Source organism: Anas platyrhynchos, chromosome 5 (genome assembly GCF_047663525.1).
Source record: "Anas platyrhynchos isolate ZD024472 breed Pekin duck chromosome 5, IASCAAS_PekinDuck_T2T, whole genome shotgun sequence".
Classification (NCBI taxonomy): Eukaryota; Metazoa; Chordata; class Aves; order Anseriformes; family Anatidae; genus Anas; species Anas platyrhynchos.
The window spans coordinates 22,669,017-22,691,926 of NC_092591.1; the positions used below are offsets into that span (position 1 = coordinate 22,669,017).

General features: G+C 42.2%; 1 protein-coding gene across 5 annotated transcripts in view; it reads right to left on the minus strand.

Annotated features, from left to right (window-relative positions):
• The window catches only part of NRXN3 (neurexin 3), a 973,627-nt gene that overhangs the window by 869,527 nt on the left and 81,190 nt on the right, over positions 1-22,910 (minus strand). For 4 of the 5 annotated variants that reach the window (XM_072038404.1, XM_072038408.1, XM_072038406.1 and 1 more), the window contains exon 4: positions 15,958-15,987. The exons of the other annotated variant lie outside the window; for it this stretch is intronic. In XM_072038404.1, coding sequence (XP_071894505.1) covers positions 15,958-15,987 — 30 coding nt within the window. The remainder of the gene's footprint in view (positions 1-15,957; positions 15,988-22,910) is intronic. 5 annotated transcript variants of the gene reach the window in all.

Here is a 22,910-nt window from a genome sequence, read left to right on the forward strand (position 1 = left end):
ATGTGGCATCCCAGAAGCCACCAGGTAAACACCCGAACCCAGGCAATCACTGGCCTGTAACTAGAGCCTTGCCATGTAATAAATAGGCAGCTCAGTAAAAGGACAGATAATCTTGTAATGAGAGACTCTTGAATCGGTCTTGTTCTTCCAGTGTTTCCTCCCTTTCTCTAAAGCAGTCTGTTAACAAAGTGAAACCTCCATGTACGATGAAAGTTAATATCCCCGTTCGTTGGCAAGCCAGTGTTTCATCTGCAGCAGGGACTTTTTAAATATAATTTGCCTGTGAAAGACTAAGAAAATGCTATACAAGAAAATTTTGCTTCGCTCTTCACTATCTTCTTCCATTAAGCGGGAAATACCTAATGCTCTGAGTGACTACACAGTACCTCCTATTCACAGCTTTACCAGTGTCTCATTTCTAGCTCGGCTGTGCCACCAAGTTCTTGGTGCTGGAGGGAAGTATGCCAGCCTAACTGTGAGGCATGGCAGTGGAATGGCAACAGTGTCCTAGACTGGGGTGCAGAGGGACCCAGAGCTGCGTTACTGGCGATGGAAAGTCAAACATGTCAAACTCAAGGTGTGTGGTGGAGCTGTGAGGCAATCCACTCAAGCAGGGTAACGTAAGCAGACACTTTTTAAAGTGTTTGGCATAGATATTTGAGATGGAAAGCTACTGAGGGTTACTCTGATAAAAATATACTCAGAAGAAAATAGATTTTTGAATCACAGCTATCCATCAACACAAACAAGGAAAACAACCTGATGTACTAAGAATAAAATCAGAATCAAAAATAAAACGGCAAATAATGATCACCAGATGGAAAGAGAACAGAGGCTGAGGCAATCGTTATGGAACAGTAGAATAAGGATATTGAAATCCTCGTGGAAAATTGTTATTTATAACTTCCACAATTCATATTATATATAGCCAAAGCTCTGGGGACTCTCTGCTTCCATCCCCAAGATGCCCAATCAGCCAAACACACTCCAATCAAAGCCAATAGACCCACACTATAAGAGGAAAAGATTTACAGTTAACTGATTCATGTGAAGGAGTAAGGAACAAATAGCAGAAGAGCTCCAAAAAGCATGTGGGAATGCTCATGCAATAACTCCATCCAAATCCATTGTGTGGACTCGATAGAGCACAATCCTGTGGACAGGGATCTGGGGGTTCTGGTCAGCAGCAGCTGCCCACGAGCCAGCAGTGTGCCCTGGCAGCCAGGAGGGCCAGCTGCACCCTGGGGTGCCTCAGGCCCAGCACTGGCACCCGGCGAGGGAAGGGATTGTGCCCCTCTGCTCTGCTGCGGCCTCACCTCCAGCACTGTGTGCAGTTTGGGGCACCACAGTATTAGAAAGATAGAAAGCTGTTAGTGTCCAAAGGAGGACTACAAAGATGGTGAAGGGTCTGGAGAGATGTGTGAGGAGCGGCTGAGGCCCCTTGGTTTGTTCAGCCCCGAGCAGAGCAGGCTGAGGGGAGGCCTCATGGCGGCCTGCAGCTCCCTCACGAGGGGAGCGGAGGGGCAGGCGCTGAGCTCTGCTCTCTGGGGACAGTGACAGGACCCGAGGGAATGGCATGGAGCTGGGACAGGGGAGTGTCAGGCTGGGGGCTGGGGAAAGGGTCTGCACCCAGAGGGTGGTCGGGCACTGGGGCAGGCTCCCCAGGGCAGTGGTCATGGCACCGAGCCTGCTGGAGTTCAAGAAGCAATTGGACAGTGCTCCCATACACATGGTCTGATGTTTTGGGTGGTCCTTTGTGGAGCCGTGAGTTGGACTCGATCCTTGTGGGTCCCTTCCAACTTGGGATATTCTGTGATTCTAGGATTCTACCTGCTTTCTCTGCACTAAGCCACAACCTCTCACACTGCAAATTCAAGATATACTGGAGACAGGAAAGGTGAAGGCCAGGGCTGAAGGTGAATTACAGTCCCTGCCCAGGGATGCAGCCCCAAGTCCACGCTCCCACCAGAGTGACATCTGCCAGGCCCCGTACAAGCACAGGCCAGCCTGCAGATGAGGTACAGTACGGCCCAGCATGCAAACTGTTGCTCCTCTGGAGTCTGGGACACTTGGCCTGCCTGTCCCAAGGAGCAGTTCCTTTTCTCACCCCAAAAGAGGACTGAGACCCCTGTTTGTACCAGCACGGTACTTTTCCCACTTACTCCACAGCGATGGAATAGACAGACAGGAATAACCCACCACCAGCACCATCTGACACCACTGCTGAATGTGCACCTACAGCATGGGTCATGAGAATCACACCCTATTCTATTCTCTTGTACTTTCTACCCAAAACCCCAGCACACTTACACACTAATTAATTTGGTTTGACGCAACATAAAACAGGTAAGCATCGTTGCCTCCATTTCACATGTGGACAAGCTGAGCTTCACTGTGGGCAATCAAAACAGCCTGAAGCAAAACCAGAGCAACCAAAAATTGAACTGAGGACTCTAAATCTTGTGCCTTAACATTACCTTTCCTTTCTCAGCATGACCTCCTCCCAAGCTGAGATGCTACTTTTCCATATTCAGGGGTATTACTTTCTTCCCTAGAGAGACCTGAAGGCTGAGCTGGAGTCTCTCTTCTTTCTCTTTGCTCATAGAGAGAAAGAAAAAAAAGCACATCCACAAACACACTCCAAAGGCAGTCATATTTAATCCCAGTGTAATTCTCACTGCTCTTTCTTAATCCTTCCACCTGTGAGATAATTGCTAGCATTCTGGGAAGAACTCAATGCTAATCATAGACTTGCATACAAAGAGACAAAGAACCAGATAAAACAGCCTAAAGGAAATCATGGGGCCTGAATTAACCATGCACATACACATCTATTCCAGACACCCTGCTGAACTAGCCTCTTTCACTAACAGATGAAAGGTCCATTAATGGGACTGGAGGAGAAGGCAGAGAAAAGCCAAGCCAGTAAATCAAGGATTTAGTCTTCTCCTGTATGCATTGTGTAATAAGATGCTACAAAAATCAAAGACCCTAAATAAGCTGCCTATCTGCCTAAAATTCAGCAAACAATAAGGCATAGGACTATCTTCCCACCTCATGCGGTCCCGAAGACCGGTGTTCATGGCAGGTTCCTCTCCCACCGTGGACACTCCTCCCATCCCATCTCTTCTGGCTCTCTGGAGCAGGTGCTCATATGTTCCTCGTGCCCTTTCCTCAGCAGGGGGATATCCGGACGATTCAATTTGTCCCTTCTTCCAACTGCAGATAGCATACCTCCTTTCTTCTTCCTCATAACCGAGGAAAAACATTTCCACTCCTTGTCTACTTAAAGTACCCTCTTTTTTTTCCACTTGTCCTTAAAATTCATGCCTTTGAGGAGAAACCCTCACTGCCTCTGTGCCCTCATATGTACTTTCCAGCACACCCTTTAAGCAGTACACTGATGGCACCTCTGCATCATGGCTTTTTTTAATCCTGTAGATTTTTGTCACGGAGAATATGTGTTGTTCCCCTTGTAAAAAATGATTGCTATTTATACGGTTGTGTACATGTTTATCAACAGATAAACACCGTTTTAATCTTCTTAGAGAACTGCTTTAACAAGTACAATCTAATTGGGACAGTCCTTGGTAGAACAAGCAAGTTATTCAGTGGTTTATAAGATACTCTGCTCCGGTGGTTACAGAAATGGGAATGGACAAGAGGACTCCGGCATTTATTGCCTGTTCTCCTCTAGCTCACTCCATCTCTCTGTGCTTCTGCTTATTCAACTGTAAAACAAGGAAAACAAATAATTAACCTTCTTACTGGATGGATATGAAGCTGAATGATAATGTTTGTACTCATTGTTTATTGTTTCCAGGGCACTTTGTAAGTGTCAATGCGGCAGCCTCCTTGAGCAGCAATGAAGGGCTTTTGTCCCCACTCCACCAGTGCAAGGCAGAGGCACAAAGGCCCCAACAATTCACAGGGGAATCCAGTTGGGAGAGAAGCACCCACCTCTCACTTCAGAGGCCTCTCCATTAAGCACGATGCTGTTTAGGAATGTACTCTAAGCACTTAGAGACACTTCTGAGGACAGTAGGTTGGGATGTCAAAGTGCAGCGCGTGCACTCCTGATGACAAAGAGTGAGCTCACAAGAAAGTATTTTTCAGGAGGATTACAGGCAGACATGGCTGGAAACAGCATAAGAGAGAAAACCAGCTGCTCAAAAAAGAGGCAGTGATAACTCAGCATCTCTTAAAATGAACTGTTGAGAAATGACCCACCGGAAATCCCAACAAATAGAGCTGTAACGAGCTCAGGGCCGGAAAGAAGGGAATCAGTGCCTATCCACTGAGCACATCAATAGAGAAACTTGTAAGGAGGTTTCAAGCTCCCAAATCAGTCAGATGGGAGAAGAGTCAGAGAGAAAGTGAGTCCTGAAATAAATTTCTTTTTGGTTATTTTTGGAAAAGGAGACAAAAAGGAGGGAGGTCGGTACATTGGAAAGCCGACAAAAATCATTATTCTCTATAAATTGCTTTGACATTGTATAGGCAGTGACCTTCACAGCGCTACCAGTTTAATGGCATTTACTTCAGCAGTAGCTGATTTCACTATTAAACAGGGATGCATAGCACACGATTACACAACTAAATCACTCTTGTAAATATTTAATATGATTGCCTTTCTTTTTTCCCTTTTAACAAATCACTATCAAAGGCAGAGCGCACAGTAGAAAACACATTTATTTATTCTATCCTGGAAAAAGCTTAGTGCTCATGCATTTTATCTATCTAGTTCTCCAAATGACTTTGACACTTGAAAGCCCTTGTGATCAAAACAGTCTGAAGGAAGGCAATTTTGCAACCATTTAAGAACTGATTTCATGCACTGATCAACATTTACCAAACTTGCCTGATGGAATAGCACAAAGTTTAACCCAGCAGACTGTTAGCAAACACCTGAAAGAGAAAATTAGTAAAAAAAAAAAAAAAAAAAAAATGCACTGCTTTAAATAGAAGTACCTTAAGAGACAAAGAGAAAGAAAATCAGATATTATCTACCCCACCACCACCAAAGGAAAAAAAAATATATAAGTTTTTGGAAAGTAAAAGAGAACTGCCACTAATAGAAGTCATACTTCTGGCTGACAATACAATAAGTGCATCTACCACATAATGTATTCACTCTATTACGGACATACAGTGCAGCACAGCAGGAAATGAAGTGTCCGCAGATTTCTCTTAAAATACATCTGTATTAAAGATGGAGTCAATAGATAGAACAAATAAAGTATAAAAATGCACAAAAGAAAAATTACTAATGATGCCTCTGGTATCATATCTAGTAAGAAAAAAACTGAGAAATTGAAATGCTAAGTATGGAATGGAGTACCTTACGTGCTGCAAGTTGTTTTTAAAGAGAGCCTCACGATTTGTACTTTCTGATTTTTCCAACTTTAGGAAAAGAATTTTTTCACAGTCTGGCAAAAATGATCTGCCACATTTTGGTAAAAATGATATTCTGTTCAAACTGCAGATGATCAGTGCCAGCAAGTGCTCTTTATGAAAGTATTCCAGGAGTCTAGTAGCTAAAGGGATGAGTCTCTGCAGCAATTCAGCAACAGAGGGAAGGGAAGCCAATGGATATTTAGGAACTAAACAAATCCTGCGGGGAAAAAAAAAGAAAAATTTTGTACCCTAAGACACACAAAAAAAGAGAGAGCAACATGCCTACAGACTTTATTGAGACTGTTTTTGGAGTAAGACTATATCCCGTGTAGCTGGAAATGGCCAGATAAATGTGTTATTTGGATGACGCAGTTGGTCAGTCCTGCAAGGCACTGGCACCCGGGACGTGTGTGCCCTTCGTCAGAGCTGGGAAACGCAAATGCACAGCGATGCAAGGTGCTGCCCTGGGTTTTATAAAAGCTGCAACATCTTTAATGCAGAGCTGAGCGAGAGAGCCTGTAATCCCTGTGCCGTGATGCAGCAGCGTGCTCTCCCCTCGCAGGACAAGCCAACAGCTATGCAAGATCCTTTTATCAACATTCACAGGGCTAGAAAATAACTGTTCACAGTTTGATTCCCGACATTACCGGGCGAACCAAGAATTGCTCAGAACTGGCAGCTGAATACACACGTAAAAGACAAAGGTTCTTCAGTGATATTTATTCTAGCCAAGTTTTAATATTTCAAGGCTTATAGCAACTAACTCTTTACATAATCAGCTGTAATTGTCTGATCCCAGCTGGTGATCAGCACATTCATCATCAACCTGGTCATTATTAATACACCAGTAATTAGGGGCAATAAAGGTGTGTGCTTTATAACGCTAGCTTAATACAATTCTGCTGCACCTAATAAAACTACAGCTCCTTTTAAAATACAATTATTTTAACATTCAAATTATACATTTTTGTTACCACCACTAACAACTAACAATCACAGAGCTGTACGATTTTAGAACAAATACTGATATGTTTTTAGAGTCTTCAGTAAAAAGAATTTGATCAATTAAAAGGAGCCTTATTTTGCTTCAGAAATAATCTGACCCATAAGCAGCTCCCAAATCAAACTGTGATTTGAGAGAAAAGCTCTATTAAAATGCATGCAATTGACAGAATCGAATCGTAAACACTTACCTACATATACTACATATATTCTTCTTGCTCTACCGAAGGAGAGAAAGCGATATCTCAGGCACCACAGTGTGGTACTGCTTGGCAAATGCTGCTGACTTTTTTAATGGTGACAACTGTGTACACAAATTCTCAAAGTACCAGTTCTGCTTGAAGCCTTTCCCCACACAGCAGTGCTGGTAAAGGGCCATTTCTATTAAATGCTTTGCAGTCTTTGACTTTAACAAGAGCAAAAATAAGGCCATCATTTAGTGAGAATGATCCATAATCCCTCAGGTTATTGTCAGAACAGCCTCAGAGCCAGACTCTTCCCTGCACTATTGCTTTTACATCAGAGCAATTCCCCTGCTTCGATTATCAGTTATACCACAATAAAAGTCTTGCAGTGCAGTGAAGAATACGGCTCCTGATACCCTTACATCAAACCTCTGGGTATATAAAGCATATATAGGATGAGACCAGCATCTTGCAGAAAATCCTACTAACACAGAAACTGGGGATTTTGTCCTTGCATGTACACAACACATTCCTGGGTGCAAAACACCTTTAATGTCCATGGGGTTCACTGGCTGTTCAGGGAACACACTACCATAAGCAAATCACCTTGTAGGATAAGCTGTCTGTAGCATAAATTTCCAAACAAAATGGCTTTGAAAACAAATGAATACATTACAACCTGCAAGTGCTGGATTCTTTGGTCTCTGTGGTGGCATTTTCTATTATCTTCCCTTATTTCATAGCCTATCTGTACTGATCTCTATTTGGATGCGTACACTTGGAATTACCAAGGCTTTTGAAACAAATGCGGCAATGAAAGCCAGCATGAGAAGGAGCTCTAGCTCCATGCAAGAGGTGAACATGGCCAAACAAACAAGAGGTGCTGGATGTCACAGATGCATCAGCACTTGGCAATCGTGCAACGGAGTCAAAAACAGAATACCAATTGGTGTTGTTGTTTGTTAGATGTGGCGGAAATCACACACCATTAGACATGACTTAATAACTGAGACAGAAGATAACTGTGTGAGTTATATCAGACGGTTTGAGAAAGCATGACATTCTTCACAGTAATAGTTTTACAACCGTTTGTATGGCGTGTTATCCACTAATCTCTAGTCAAAATATTTACTATCTAGTAATGCACTGCAAATAACACTGCTGTTTCTAAGCGCTTACTTCTAATATATAAGACCCTGCTTACATGGCACATATTTTCTAAACTGTTCAATACCATAATGTTATCACTGTAGTGCACAAAAGGCCAGGATGAGCCTTAAAATGGGAAATTCCCCTCTTCCAGTGGGTTTCCTATTTTTGCAGGGACACCTGATGTGTGTGACAGGGGTCTATTTCTGCTCCCGATGACATTATCACCATTTTGCTGCATTACCATAAAGCCCAGGAAATAAGCTATTACCTACCATCACTCCTCCCAAATGTTATCACAGAGAATCATGCATTCACAAAACAGCATTAACTGTGAGAATTAGAGTCCATTTAAACTGCAGCTGTTCCTTTATTCCTAAATAGGTTCTTAGATCAAAACTTCTCCCTGACTGGCCTCATTATCAAATGTCCCTTTCAACTGGAAGAAGAAAAAGATAATTAAAAAAAAAAAATAAATACATGTTTTACAGATAAACTCTTTCCCTGAATTATGACAACCAGGTAAGTAACATTAAAACAAATATTATTTTCTAAAATTCAGCGGACTATTTATCTTTTAGAATTATGTGTTTAAATTTTGCCTTCAAATCATCTCTGGCAACAGAAATGAACCTGTAAGTTTTATTTTCTATTTCTAGTTTATTTCATTTTCAGAATCTCAGGTCTCATTTATTTGAGGAAAATACCTTCCTTTTTATTTTAATTTTAATGATAATACTAACTCTGAAGCAATGACTTTCTTTTACATATAAAAACTAAACCCTGGATCTGATACACATGCTGGTGTCCCTTTCAGTTCTAAACCCGTACCCTGGAAAACCCCACAAACCTACATTCTGCTCTTATCAAAGAAAACCGCTTATTATGTTCCATTTCCCTCTCTCCTTCTTTGCCTCTTTGTTACTGCCCGCTGGAAGGGCTCCAGTCTGCAGGGAAAAGCCACTCTCCCACTGCAAAAGCGAAATGCCAGGAAAAGGCACAATGTCTCTTTAAGAGTCAACAGTAAATTAACTTGCCCATAAGAGTGCAATAATTAGCAGTTAGTAGCTTATTAAAAGGATGGCAAAGGCCAAGCTGCCATCTGGGATCTCCAGTTTCTTGTGATTGTTATTATGTCAAGATGTGCAACTTGCATTAGCTTTCTTGTCACTGTGCTTGCCCTTACTTTACATGTAAATTTTAATGAAAGATACAGCACTTTAAAAATCAGATGTCCATCAAAAGCACTATTAGTCTGGCTTTTACCGAGCACATGGCCTGTTTCGCTGCCTCTGCATCTCTACACACCGCTGAATGCCTCCAATTTTAAAAAGAGGGGGGGAGAGAGAAGAAAAAAAGCCTTTCAATGATATCAATTAAATAGCCTCTTGGGGCAGAGTGAAACCTGAGCCCCATCAAAAAGAGAAGACCGCACGAGAGGACAATATTTTAGCTCCTGTTTACACACAACACAGCCACAATGCCTTTAACTCCCCCAGGAATCATTCTTCTTCATAAAAATGAAAGCCAATCAAGAATCAGCTGTTTATTCACACGTTAGAAAGACACAGGCTTGAAATAAGGCAGCAAGAAAGCCTGTAAGAAAAAATAAATTACCTATAAACTACAGAATACTTAACACTTTATTAAATATTTTATGCATACACATTGTTTGTAAACACAAATTTGCCCATATGCCCGAACAAAAAATAATTTACCAGAAATGTCCTATTTACTGTCACATTTGTCTGCCTTCATAAATCTAGTATGGAGAAGTGTAAAAAAAAAAAAAAAAAAAAAAAAAAAGAATGAAAAGAATGTCTATGAGACATCTATCTATTCCTTTCTGCTAGCTAGTATTCAATATTTTAGTGATTTTGTTCACCGAAGTCCTGAATTGTCATCAGTCCTGGAATACAACAAAGTAGGATGAATGTCCTGTTAAAGCATCCCCCTTTATGAAATTCATCAACTATTAATCATCTGTAATTACATCTAGAAGAATTACTTTGAAATAGTTGCGTTTTTTTCCTAATTAAAATATGAAACCAGTAGTAAATGTTTGCTAACAAAAAATGATTCCAGATGAATGAAGTCTACATTTAAGAGGCCTTCATTCTGTCAGAGAGGTTTTATGGATTGGGTATTGGCTAACCACAAAATAAAATGCTTTATTTCTTAAACAGTGATTAAAAGGGAAATCATAACTGAAAGCAGCCATCCTTATTGGAATGCAGAAATTTTTATTTTGAAGAGACAAACAAACCCAAAATCACCCACTTTGAAAGCATTAAAGAAAGGACTATAAGTATAGAAACTGAAAAGATACAACAAATTTAAAACCCAAACATTAAGATATTTTAAAGGGCAAACCAGAACTTAAGAACTACTGCCAAGGCTGGCAAGATGAATGTAGTGTTGTTTTTCCCATTGTATAATTAGATATTTAGAGAGCACAAATGATTTAATTTGTTACTGATGTTTCTCCTGAACATTTGCATAAGCCCTTGGCCACTCAGATGAACTTAATCACATGGCTCTGAAATCCTAATGGTATTACTTGCAAAGAAGAATTTGAAAGTATTTTCCAGATCAGTAAAGTCCAGTCCTTTCCTTCTATCCAAGTCCACAAATGTGATTTTGCTTTTTCTGTGCCATTACCTCCTGGTCAATATTATCGAACAATTCAAAGAAAAAGCAACCTCACACAGCTCACTGAGAGCAATGCTGAACATTACAAGACTTGAAAGACTTACTTGGGTTAAGAGTAGTTAGGGCCAAGAGAGATAATCTGATCTTGCAATGCTGAGAACTACACCAGGAATTTGCCATTAACCTCTGGTCTACGCATCATGCCTCAAAAAATGTCCCGTCCATGAAATAGGTGAGTACTTTTTCATTTCCCTCTGAGAGTGGAGAAAAAAAGGGTGTAAAAAACTGCTTCATGTTGAAAATCAGTGTGCAGCTGTGCAGTTATTCATCCTGAGGACAGTTACTGATGGTGGGAAGGACCTGGTGCCTTAGGGGTGAACCTGCAAGCTGAACCAACGCTATGGAGGTATGCGGTGCAAACCCAGAAACCAGCTATGCTTCACTGTCATTCTTCGTGTCAGAAGGGACATGGGGGACTTTTGAGATTTTGGGTGAATGTTGGCCCTCTAAATTTAATGGAAATGTTGCTATTGCCTTCGAGAAGACTCAGGACTTCACTGATTACGTGAAATTCATTCCTGAGAGAACGCCAGTGAAAAGAGGAGGGTCCTATCAGGAACATGGCCAATTTCCTTTGGAGGCACCAACCTCAGTAGAAGCAAGATCCAAAACAAGAGTGGTGATAAAACAAAACCCACTACATATATAGAGAATGGTGAAGGGTAGCAAAAATGCAAATTATCATTTCCTTAACAAAAGCTGTCAAGAGAACAAATGATATGGAAGAACATGACTACACATTACTTCCAGTTCAGTAGCAAAAGAGAGTTGGATATTTATAATCTCCTTGGGTATCATTGTCTTGTTGGGGAGTGTTAGGGAAATAAGCTCAATATAATTGTTCCTTAATTGTCAGTTCCTCTCCAGCAGAGAAGCAGCATTCAGCAGTTCATGCCAAACAAAATAAAAGTCCTTCCTGATCATCATACATTTACCTCATCCCTGTGACCAGTTTTGTACACCTAATAAAAACACTAACAGCATGTATATATTTAGTTCAGGTTAAAATAAAAGTGGTGCATTGATGCATTTCTCCTATCTGGTTGCTCCAGCCATTACCCCAAAATACCTGCACTTCATCTTCCTCAGCTTTCCAGGAACTTATATAAATAAATAAATAAATAAGTATTTTAAAAGAACAGATGCAGAAGAAACCTATTCACTACGGTGGAAGCAATTAATGAAAGACTTGTTCCAATTGATGAATGCAAGGTCACAGACTGCTATACCTTGTGAAGAGGTTTTATGAAATCACATACATCGTATCCTTTGGCTACATACATGGCATGAGACAGAGTGGCTGACAGTTTTTGCTAAAAACTACAAGAATGCCCCAAAAACATGAATCTTCTAGGTACAATCACTACGGTATCTGGTACCACCTTTCTTTTTCAAGCTGAAGGCCACGTGTGGGTTCAAAATTACACAGCTTGAGTCCTCTGAAGGTAATACCATTTTTCACAAAGAGTGATGGTTCTCTGATGAAGTCCCTTGTTATAACTAGAGCTAAAAATTACACATAGCTGGGAACTGAAACAATATTTTCACTTAATGACACAATAAATTGTTTCTGTGCATATAAATTAATTGTAGCCTATATGTTATAATCCTCATTTGTACAGGCTCAAATGGGAGTTTTCCATCAAAAAGACTTTCTGCTTAGTCCTGCAGCATAAATGCCACCTGAGAAAAGAAGGGAGCAACATGAGCTAACATCATGCCGTACAAGACTTGCCCTGATCTACGCTGACCCTTAAATCACACTAAGGCATACATCAGCCAACTCAATTATTGGCAGCTGTGTTGAGTCACCGTAAGATTTTGTATGGTGTGCTTACAGCTTTAGGTTCTCAATTTTTTTATGGTGTGTATATGTGATTATTAAGTCCATGTTCACTGCTTGCTAAGAAGATGGCTCTGAGTACAACTTACACGTTATTCTCTGCCCCACAGCTCTGGATAGAGTAGAAAAGCTGTGAAATAAATTAGTGGACTATTTTTTCAACTTCAAAACACAACAAACAATATTAATTACATGATGCACCCCATCACAGAGATTTGTATTCAGCAATACAAACTTGTTAGAAGAAGGCAAGGCCTCACACAAAAATAAAGTGTTTAACATGGCATCATGCCCCCCAGAATTCAGGTATGAAGGAAGCAGCAATCACTGGGCAGAGCCTGCTTGTGTCTCAAAAGAAAGCTAAAATGAAAAAAATCCTCTAAACTATCATATTCTCCCAAATTCATAGTAGGGCAATTAGTCATGTCATCCCCTAATGTCTTATTGGCATGGACACAACCAACATCCTCCAATGTGTTCAAATCCTGTTGATTGATAGATCAGATTCTTCAGCAGTGTATTTGTTGAAGATGAGTAAGCCTCGGCATAATGAAACCTTTTAATCTCTCTATCTCATTGGAAAGTAGGACAAAGAAATGGATTTTACTCAAGCAGTGCTTATAATTTATCAATTAATCTTTTCCCTTTCCTCCACTCCAAGCGGAGACCCACAGCAGGTTTGCAGCATTTTGCCTTTTTGACAGCTTTGATTAGGGATGGATGACTGCTCTCTGCATGCTAAAGATAGGTGTGAAATGCTGAAAAGCAAGCCGGAGCCCCACAGCAGCCTTTCCACTTCATGCTCTGTGCTGTACTGAGCTGCAAAGAGAATGGTCCCTCTGTTTAGCAATGCTGATCATTCTTGTTTCCTCTGCAGCTCTTTGCAACTCAATTCCTCCTTGAAAAGCACCTTTTTGCTAACAGGGAGACGGAACAAAGCAGAGAGGGAGAAACAACTGCTGAAGACACCTCCATGGTTGAGAAGTGTTGGGCAAGCCCAGGTCCTGCTTCCACCAACACCCGTGTCAAACTTCCCAGCAGTGGCAGGGCTCCCATGCAGGGGCCACCAGTACCAGCTGAGGCCTCCAGCCTCTGGCTCTGTCCTTGACTGAAGTGACCGTCACTCTGCACCCCAGTGTCACCAGCCAGACTGTCAGAGGGCCTGGCAGTGCGTGGCCCACACTTCAGTATGAATAGGGAGGAAATATCATCTGTTAAGCAACCCTCAAAGCATCCATTTTAAGAATTATTTCTTCCACAAAACAAAGCAAAAGATGTTTAAAAGCAATGGCATTAAATTCCGATATAAGCCGCGTTCATAAAAACACGATGTGTCCACTGACAAACATTTTACAAGCAATGAAGTCTTAGAAAGAACACAGTGTCTACCTTTACTTCTACCTACAGACCAGAAGGTGTGCGTCCAGGCAAGAGGAGGAACAAGAGGGGTGTCCATCACGGAGGAGGCAGAAGAGAAGAAAGGAAGAAGCATGAAAAACAGAAAATGGTGTCACTGGCCATACTTAGAAAAGCAAGAAAATGAGCACATTCATATAGCAACCAAAGCCACCAAAACACAGTATCAAGAGAAAAACAAGAGTCACACCAGAAGTAAAGCACAAAGCAAGGCTTAAACAACTGATGGCACAACCAGCAACTGCCTTTTTGCTTCAATTTGATTTTCCACTGAGAAATGCAAACCTTTCATGCAATAGCATGGCAGTGATATGCCTCATTCCATGTCAAATTCAAAACAGCAAAGGAAACAACAGAGTAGGACAGACAAAAATAAATCTCAAGATAATATATTTGCTAAACACATTTCACCTACCAAAGCTAATGTGTTTGTATATAACATTGACATTGCTTATTTACATACATATATACATTTACATATTTTATATCCATCGTATTTTTATACAGAGTAAATATTTATCAAAAAGGTGCATCTCTGAGTTGGCTGGCAAGAAAAGAGAGGCCACGGTTCCCTGATGTGTCATGGATAAATAAGGGTGGGTAAAGGTGCCAGAAACCAATAGTTTTCACATTTTCTGCCAGACAAGAGAGTATAGAAAGACCTGATGGCAATCACATAGTCTAGAATAGGTCGTGCAAGTCTTTGTGAGCCAGCTGGGTTGCAACTTGTAATTTAAATGGCCAAGTCCATCTGTTTAGACAATCCAGTGCTAACTCTAAAGACATGTTCAGTGTTACTGAGATTGAAAGTAGCCGTGCGAGTTCACTGTCCTGATCACTCCCAACATGCCATCACCCTTCTTCTGCCAGCAGCTTGCCATATTCAGCTGCATCCTCAGCAACTAGGACATGCTGCAGGGACTTTTCTGCTGGATGCTCCTTCACTGAGCACGATCACTGAGCCAGGAGCCCAGCTGAACAACAAGCAGGGACAGAGAAGTATCTCAGTGCTTCCCAGAGCTCAGCCAGATGCTTCACGTGCCAACACCATGGTCTTGATGTGCAGTCCTAAGAAGCTGACTTGCCTGCCCCATGGGGATGCCAACTCCCTCAGCAGTGTGCCCCAGCTTCACTTCTGTTTCCCAAGCTGTCATGAACTCATAGCAGATACCTGCCTTGAACTACAGAATAAAAACTGCTTTATGTCCTAAGTGTCTGTACATTTCATTGAAATATTATGTCCTTTCTATTCAAATACCTAATTTTGCCTCTACATGCGCTACATTCTTTGGTCACTTAATGGCAGGAATACAATTCTGTGTTTCTAGTCTAGGAAGGCCTCACCAGGCTTTAGAGGCAACGCTCACATCTCCTCCCCATGGGCAAGCTGCTGGCCTGCTCTTTCTAGTGTTCTGGGATCAGGTCACTTGCCCTGCTCACACATCTCTCTCCTAACACACCTTGCCTAAGACTTCATCGATTTGACAGCGTTATTCACAAGATCAGTGCGCCACCAGTGCTGCCAGCTCCTCCCTGTGCACTGTGTAGGTGAGACGCTGATGCTGTCTGAGGCAAACAGCATCACCCCTCTCCTTGCCTCGCTTCTGCTCGTCAGCTTCTTGCTCCACACCCCCATACTGCAAAATGGGACTAATGATCCCGTAATGTCACAACCAATAGATGAACACCACAATCCAGGCTGAGATATTAAAACGCATACAGGCACAGACCCCATTTGTAGCCCAGCCTGAGGTTAGCCCTGGTCTTTTTCTAAACCATTTTGCTCTTCGCATATTTGAATATTTTAAATTGCAGGCACAGGACTTACAGGCCATTATAGGCAATTTTCCTCGGGATTCGTAATTAGTTAGGATCGTGCCACAAGGGCTATTAACATATTTTTTGTAATAATTGCACTCTTAAAGACCAACATTGAGCTTTACATTTACCAAGAAGGAGCGGGAGTCATTACAGCTGGCACAAGAAAGAAATGGGAATGCAGGTGGACTGCATGGAGGGGGAAAACATCCCTCCTTACCTCCAGAGGATCATTTTATGCTCCCTAGACTCTCCCTCTTGGGTCCAGGCTGACAAGTAGCCACATTGGGACCCAGAGTGGCAAAAATGCAAATGGTTTGACTGGCACCTGTAAGCCCAGTTCCAGGCACCTCATGCAAAGCCCAGCCCAGAGAAGAAACACAAAGCTCTTTCCATGATCAGTGATTGAAACAAAGAGGAAGGTGAAGGACTTACCTTGTTCACCCATCATCAGGTGTGAGAGGCCTTTGAAAGAGAGAGAGAAAGAGAGGAAGTAAGAAGCAAAGAACAACCGAGAAGAGGCAGCAATTTACATGCATGCTGATTGCTGTCCAATACCCCTGGGGATTGGAGCTCACATACTTGAGCTAGATCAAGTATGGGTGTAGCACACAGGGCACACACGAATGCTGAGAGGAAAAGCTTCTGTCGCAGGTAGGAAAACCTGCTGTTTGTTGCCTCAAACTGCATTTGAGGCTCATCGCGTTCCCTGAGGAGTGACTTGGAGGCACTGCACACCAGTACAGCTAATGGACGAGGAAAGCCCAGAGCTGCAATGGGGCTCCACAGGGAACACGGGCTCCTGTGGAGAGCTATAGAAATAGCTTCTCCCCTGCTACAGCTCCAAAATTCAAAGGTGTGATGGTCAGTGGAAGGGAGGCCATGATTCAACCATATCTGCTTCAGAGGAAGCTTCTGGGCTAAATGCATTTAAACACAGACACAAAGCTGTCCTCACACATGAATGTGGAGGCTTCAGCATGTATTGTTAGGACTTGATCAACACTCCTCTCACACATCAAATCTGGCAAGGACTAAAAGAAGTAAATCTAACCTGTTTTTAATACTAATCCATTTCCTTTCTGGTAAGAACTGGAAATTCAAATTCTGAGGACAATTTGTTACTTCACAGCTCCATAGCTAAAGCCACTCTTGGGTTTCATAATTTCAGATACAAAGTGAGGAAGCAGCACAGCTCCTTTCAGCAGTGAGGGCCACCGCCAGCCCTGCAGATGGGACTGTGGTGGTCTCCAGGCCTGCTGCAGTCTCTGTCCAGCAACTCTTCCTGGAATAAAGCTTTTTGTGTCCCAATTACCATCTGTTTCCAGCCCCAGTTTTCAAATATGTTTACCATACAGCCATGTTCATACAAATATCCTTTAGATGTTATTAAAAATATATTTTTGCCAAATCCATAAAACATCAGCTGACCCATCAGTTAATTTGGTGACACCTACATCACAGAAGTAACATACGTCAAACCCAAGCCCTACCCACTTGAACCGTGTGTGAGCCCTTCCATACTTCGTTCCCTGACCTTCTTCCCCTTAGCCTGTTCCTTTTCCACATCTCCTGCATCACACAGCATTTATATGGCAGGGATTTTGGTACTTACACACACACACACACACACCCGTATCTCAACTCAGTTTATTGATCAAACAAAGCTGCGATTTTTTTTAATTTCACAGAGAGTGAGAGGTCAAATGAATGTTTTAGAATGAGATTTTCCAACAAGCAGCATGCTGAGTTTGAATTTGTTTATTTATCTCTCTTTTATATTTTTTCCTTCGCGTCTGCTGGAGAAATCTAAACCCCAGATCATCCCAAGAATATGTTCACCCACAGAGAACTCCAAGCCAGATAAGGGGATTAATAATTGTATGGTCTAAGGAATGCAAATATCTTAATGTTCTTGAAGATTATTGTGGATTTAGAAAAGTAATCAGAAACACAACATAGGTTTAGATGGTTTTTAGTTTAGTTTTAGCTATAAATAAACATAACAGATTTGATATTGTAGGACATATTTCTGGTCTACATCACAAGATATAATTTCACTGAATAGAATTTCTCTGCTAAGAGAGTGGGTTGAAATTGTGTCTGTATTTATAGCCACTGAGCCCATCATTCTTGATAGGCAAATCTCAGGTCTATCCAACTGGGCACCTGAAAGTCACTGGAAAAGGCACTGGAAAAGGCCAGGAGAAAACAAAAGTGTAATTGTTAGGACCTACAAAGCAGAGAGGCCCAGCAGTAACAGTGAAAAAGGAGAAATGGTGAGGTGGTGGCAGTATGACATGAAGGTGAAGCCATCCCAGCATGGAGCTAACATCAGACCCCGAGCAGAGACAGGGCTCCCAGCCCCTCAGCCCCCCGTACCAGGGGAAGGACAGCCTGGCTACGAGGCACAGCACCGACAGGCCCAGCTGCTGAGGATGGCAGGAGCCTTCTGCGCTTGGGGACAAGTGACACTGACAAAGAGGAACCTCCAGAGAGGATTCACAGCAGAAGCCTGCATTAAACACTCTGAATCACACCCTAAGTAACACTTCTTTCTCTCTCAATATGCTACAGAGGAGCTATAATGATCCCAAATATCAGGAATTTTGCCCTTATCCCAGAAGGCCAGCGCTGTGTGCCCTATCTGTCAGGGTGAGCACCTCTGAGGTACAGCCACCCTTCTGGCCCCCGCCTTGGCCCTGGTTCAAACACCAGCAGGATGAAATCTCCCTGAGAAGTTTTTTGACTCCCCTGCTTCTCATCAGGTTTGAAATACAGAAGCTGTGGTATTGAGTGTTTCTCTTGATCTTTTCTAGTCCCAGCTGGGCAACAGAAGTGACAAGATTAAAGAAAAATAATGTCCCCCCAAATGCAACTTTTTCCTTTTTAAATCGGGAAGGAAAAGGGGGGTGGACTTGGAGATAGAGCAAGAAAACCCACAGTATTAGCTCTCATTTCATCCATTGATGCAGATCCTTATTTTAACTAACAGATCACCAACAGAATTCAAGATCCATTATTAGATATAATGATAATTTAATAATGAAATAACATATCAATTTTCCTCATCTGAAAACTTTTTCCCCTTGCAATTTAAAATAGGATTGAAAATGAGTGAATTTATCTCCAACAAAATGTCATTAACAACCAAAACCTTCAACTTCAGAGATCTAAAGTCTGTGACATTTGCAGCATGTGTAACGAAGGCCTCAAATTCGTCACAGTAAAAATCAACACAGAAAATGTGAACTGGCATCATTGTTTCACCTTTACATCAGTTTCAAGATATGACAAGAAACTAAAACAACTTTCAAATCATAAAAGTCAAAGTCATCTCAAGGTGGCATGGGGTAGCACTTGCTATTGGACTGTGAGGGCATCCAATAAACTAATGCAAGAGGTTCGAGAGGCGTGCAGACCTGAAAACTAGACCGGCTTTTGCCAGAACAGAGGGGACATCTGTCACCGTGCCATTTGGGCTTCTACTAAAAAGGCCAGAAAACCTTTCAGCTGACTTGGGACGCCAAATGAACTCATCAGGCCCCAAAGCCTGTACATTTACATGTACAACCATTGCTTGTGTCAATAGGCATCACATTCTGGAGGAAATTCAATAGGAAAATCTGAATTTACGCCTCAATTCAGTTGAAATGTGCACTGTTTCAGCTTTCCCTTTTAATCCTAGATTTTTTTTTTTTTTTCAACAAAAAGTCCCGATTGAAGCCTCAGGGCTGCGATCCCAGACAGCACAGATCTGGGAAGAGGTTGACACAAACCTGCATGAACCACCATGGTCAAGGTGCTGTATAGTTTTTCTAAGCAGATCTCATCATTCCTACAATAATCTACTGGCTGGGCACAACTACCACCAAAAATGGTGGGTAGCTTTGGAAAAGGTTCAGGAAAAGCACCGAGCAAACAGCTTATCTGCTGCAAAGAAACTCCATGTCAAAGCCAGGAAGCCAGTGACTTGCTGTTACTGCACCCCAAATGTGAGGACAAGCACATGGCTTTGGAGGGAGGCTCTCAACACGTTTCTTAGATAATGATGGGCATCTGCTCGTGCTCAGCCTCTGGAGCACCAGCTTCTCCAGACTTTCAGCAGTAATGTGAAGAGAAAGTGGCCTGGTTCCTCAGAACACAGGTTTGTTATTAAGATAATATCTCCATTGCTGAGCGCAGACAGACATCAACTCTGCTCTCTGGCCATGATCTACGCCTGCCACAAATGACTTTTCCTATTTAGGCTTTGGAGGATTTTTTTGGTATTTCTTTAACATGCTACCAAATCAATATTATTTTCTTAAAGGTTAATATTAATCTTCCTTGATCTCAAAGTAATATTTAAAAGAACTACGTTAAAAAAAATACACTGTGAACTATCTGATTTCCATATCAAAATAGTAGAATTAAGTGGCTCTAATTGTACAAAGTATCAAGGGCCAGTGCTGAATTCTTATGAAGCCAAAAGGACACTTTTAAAAGTAACTTCAGAGTACAATACGAAAGAGCAATGTAATCAAGCAGCCGACCTCAGCTTTAAGAATGTACTAGAGGCAATTTGCGGGGTGGAGGAGGAAACGAAGAAAACCTTGGAGTCAGTTTGAAGCTTACCTCCCTCTCCTCCAGCACGGCATTTGGGTACTTAACATTTCAAATGGAGAAATAAAACCACAAAACCTAAGAAAGTGGGGAGAGCACAGAACACAGCTGACAGTAACAACTGACTGCAGCCACAAAGGAAGATGGACTCCTTCGTCTAGTTAATTATAGCCTCTCCCATGTTTCTGGGCCCATGCTCTGGGGGTATGCATGTGTGCGTGGGTGTGCGTGCACTGCTGAACTGCTCTGTTCAGGTGGGCGGCCTCGATATTTCCCTTTTAATGACACTGTCACAAGAATAGCCCAGAAGCTCTTTGGAAGGGAAAAGAGATTCTGCCAGGCAACAGCAGCAGACCAGCTCTCTGCAGGGGCAGGCTTGCCCCCAAGGATCCTTTCCTGGGTATCAGGCTCCACGACCCATTCAGACAATAACAGGGCCAGCTGCAATATGTGTCTGAGCCAAGGCTTCGTGCCCTCTGGTTCAGGACACACATGCAAATCCCTTATGGTGGAGCTGAAGAAAGAAATCATGCAAACCAGGGGTTCTTCCAAAAATAAAATGACACCTACCATAAAGGAGAGCTCTCTGATGAGTGATGTGATCTGTTCTTTACATTTCCTATCCTAATTTCCTAGACCTAGTACTTCCTTAAGAAATAGGCTTCTTTCCTCTCTGAGCCTCCAACCCCAGCTCCTTCAGCAGCTCCCTCTTCTAGTTAAGGAACAAGTTCCTCTTCTCCCACATGATCTTGAGGTTTTCTAAAACTCAGAGAGCAAGGAAACATCCCTAATAGGCCCCATATACCAAAACTAGGATATTCCCAGTAAGGCCAAAGGATGTGACTCAAGCAAAACCCTTGTCTGGGGGATTTGAAGAGACAGCTGCAAAGGAAAAATCATTCTGAGATCTAGTTCAAATCTTTTACCTGCTAGACAGGTCAGCTCTGCCAAGAGGATGACCTGATTTCTTGGCTGCTGGCAGTTGTGGCACTCATTTTTTATACCTGGGCAAAGCAGTAGCACAGGCTGGGCAGCGGTCACTTCTGTTTGATTCACCCATGCCGTGCACAACAGCCACGGGGCTCCTCGCAGGCCCCAGCAGTGAGGCCAGCCGGGACTGCAGTTCTGTTATTGTAGCCGGAGGCCCACTTCCAATCCAATTACACACAGCAGCTGTGCTAGCTCCTCTTTTCCACCCCCTCTGCTTCCTCTGCTATGTGATTCCAGGAGAGGTTTTGTCATTATCGGGGGCAGTAAGTCAGGGTGAGTGGCACCTAGTCTGGGTGATCAAAGGAAAAATAGCATGAGATGGGAGCCAAAGAGAAAGTATTTTATCCCAACATCAATGGGCAGAGAGAGATCAAACCATACAGTCTCCTTTCTCCCGTGGCATAAACAGCACTCAGACATTGTACATGGCACATGCCTAGTGCAATGTTCACATGGGGAGGGTTAGGAGGATGATGGTGTTTGAAGCGTGAAAATACACATGCAAGTGTTTGCAAAGTTGACTGCATGCACAAGAGAACATGTGCAGATGGGAAGAGCTGGGGGTGAATGCATTTTATGCCTGGCAGATAAGAAGATGCGTATCAGTGCAAATCAGAGCACCTGACCAAGTAGGTGCACAAGTAGGGGAGGCACAAGTGGGGAAGGGTTAAGCATAGAACAGGACTTCTCAGCTTGGAACAGAGATGTCTGACAATATATATGATAGAGTTAAAATCCTAAATAATACAGAGCAGGTGAACAGGGATTTTTTTTTCTGCATTTGTCAGAACACCAAGAAGAGGAGTCACTGAATGGTATTTTCAACTAACACTTGCAAAAACAATTGAAATAAAGTACTTTCCACAGTTGCATAATTAAAAACAGGATGTCACAGGATACTGTGGAGGAAAAATATTTAAGTGGATTAAGAAAAAAAAAAAAAAAAGGACATGACCAAAGAAAACAGGTCCATCCGTGACTGTAAAACACCAGGCTCAATGTCATCAGGTAAGAAAGTCCCTAAAGCAGTGACAACCAGAAATCACAAAGGTATATCAGTGAAAGACCAATGCTAACTTTGTTTCTTAAACTTGTTCCAAAGCACCTACTTTCACGAAAAGGAGGTTTCTGGGCCTGGAATTCTTGCTCTGACCTCAGCCATCACTACTGCCGTGTTCATGTAAATGGCTGTGCATGGAGCTGAAAAGCATCATCTTTTCAGTGCAGGAGAATCCCATTTGTAGACAGTGCCTGTAGAAAGGGCATGAGAACAACTGTGGCACCTATGAAGAACGTATATACACAGAGGTTTCAACCACCTGTGTGAAGATACCTTGAAGATATGGCATGGGTGGCTTATGCTATCAGTTTTACCCAGTAGCTTCTGCAAATCGGAAGCTTCAAATAGGCTGAAATGCAATTCACACACACTCATGCCCAAAAAGCAGAATTCAGCTTCAAGGAAGCAGAACTCAGCATACGAGTACTGCTTAAATGACCCTATGACATGGAGTTAGGAAGATGGACTAAAACATCAGCCCTGAGATGAAGAAAGAAAAGGAGTATTAAGAGAGAGAGGCTGAAAGATTAAAGACACAAGCCAAAAAAAAAAAAAAAAAAAAAGTGCTAGTATGCTTGTGCCTTCAAGAACCTCTGTATCCTTATGAAAGACTTGCTCAGGCAAATGGGGACTGATTTTTCCTCAGGGCCCCAGCTAACTAGGTCATTTCTACAGGGTTGTGCCCATTCATTTACATACAAGCTCTAGTCAGCAGTAAAATCATGACAGTAAA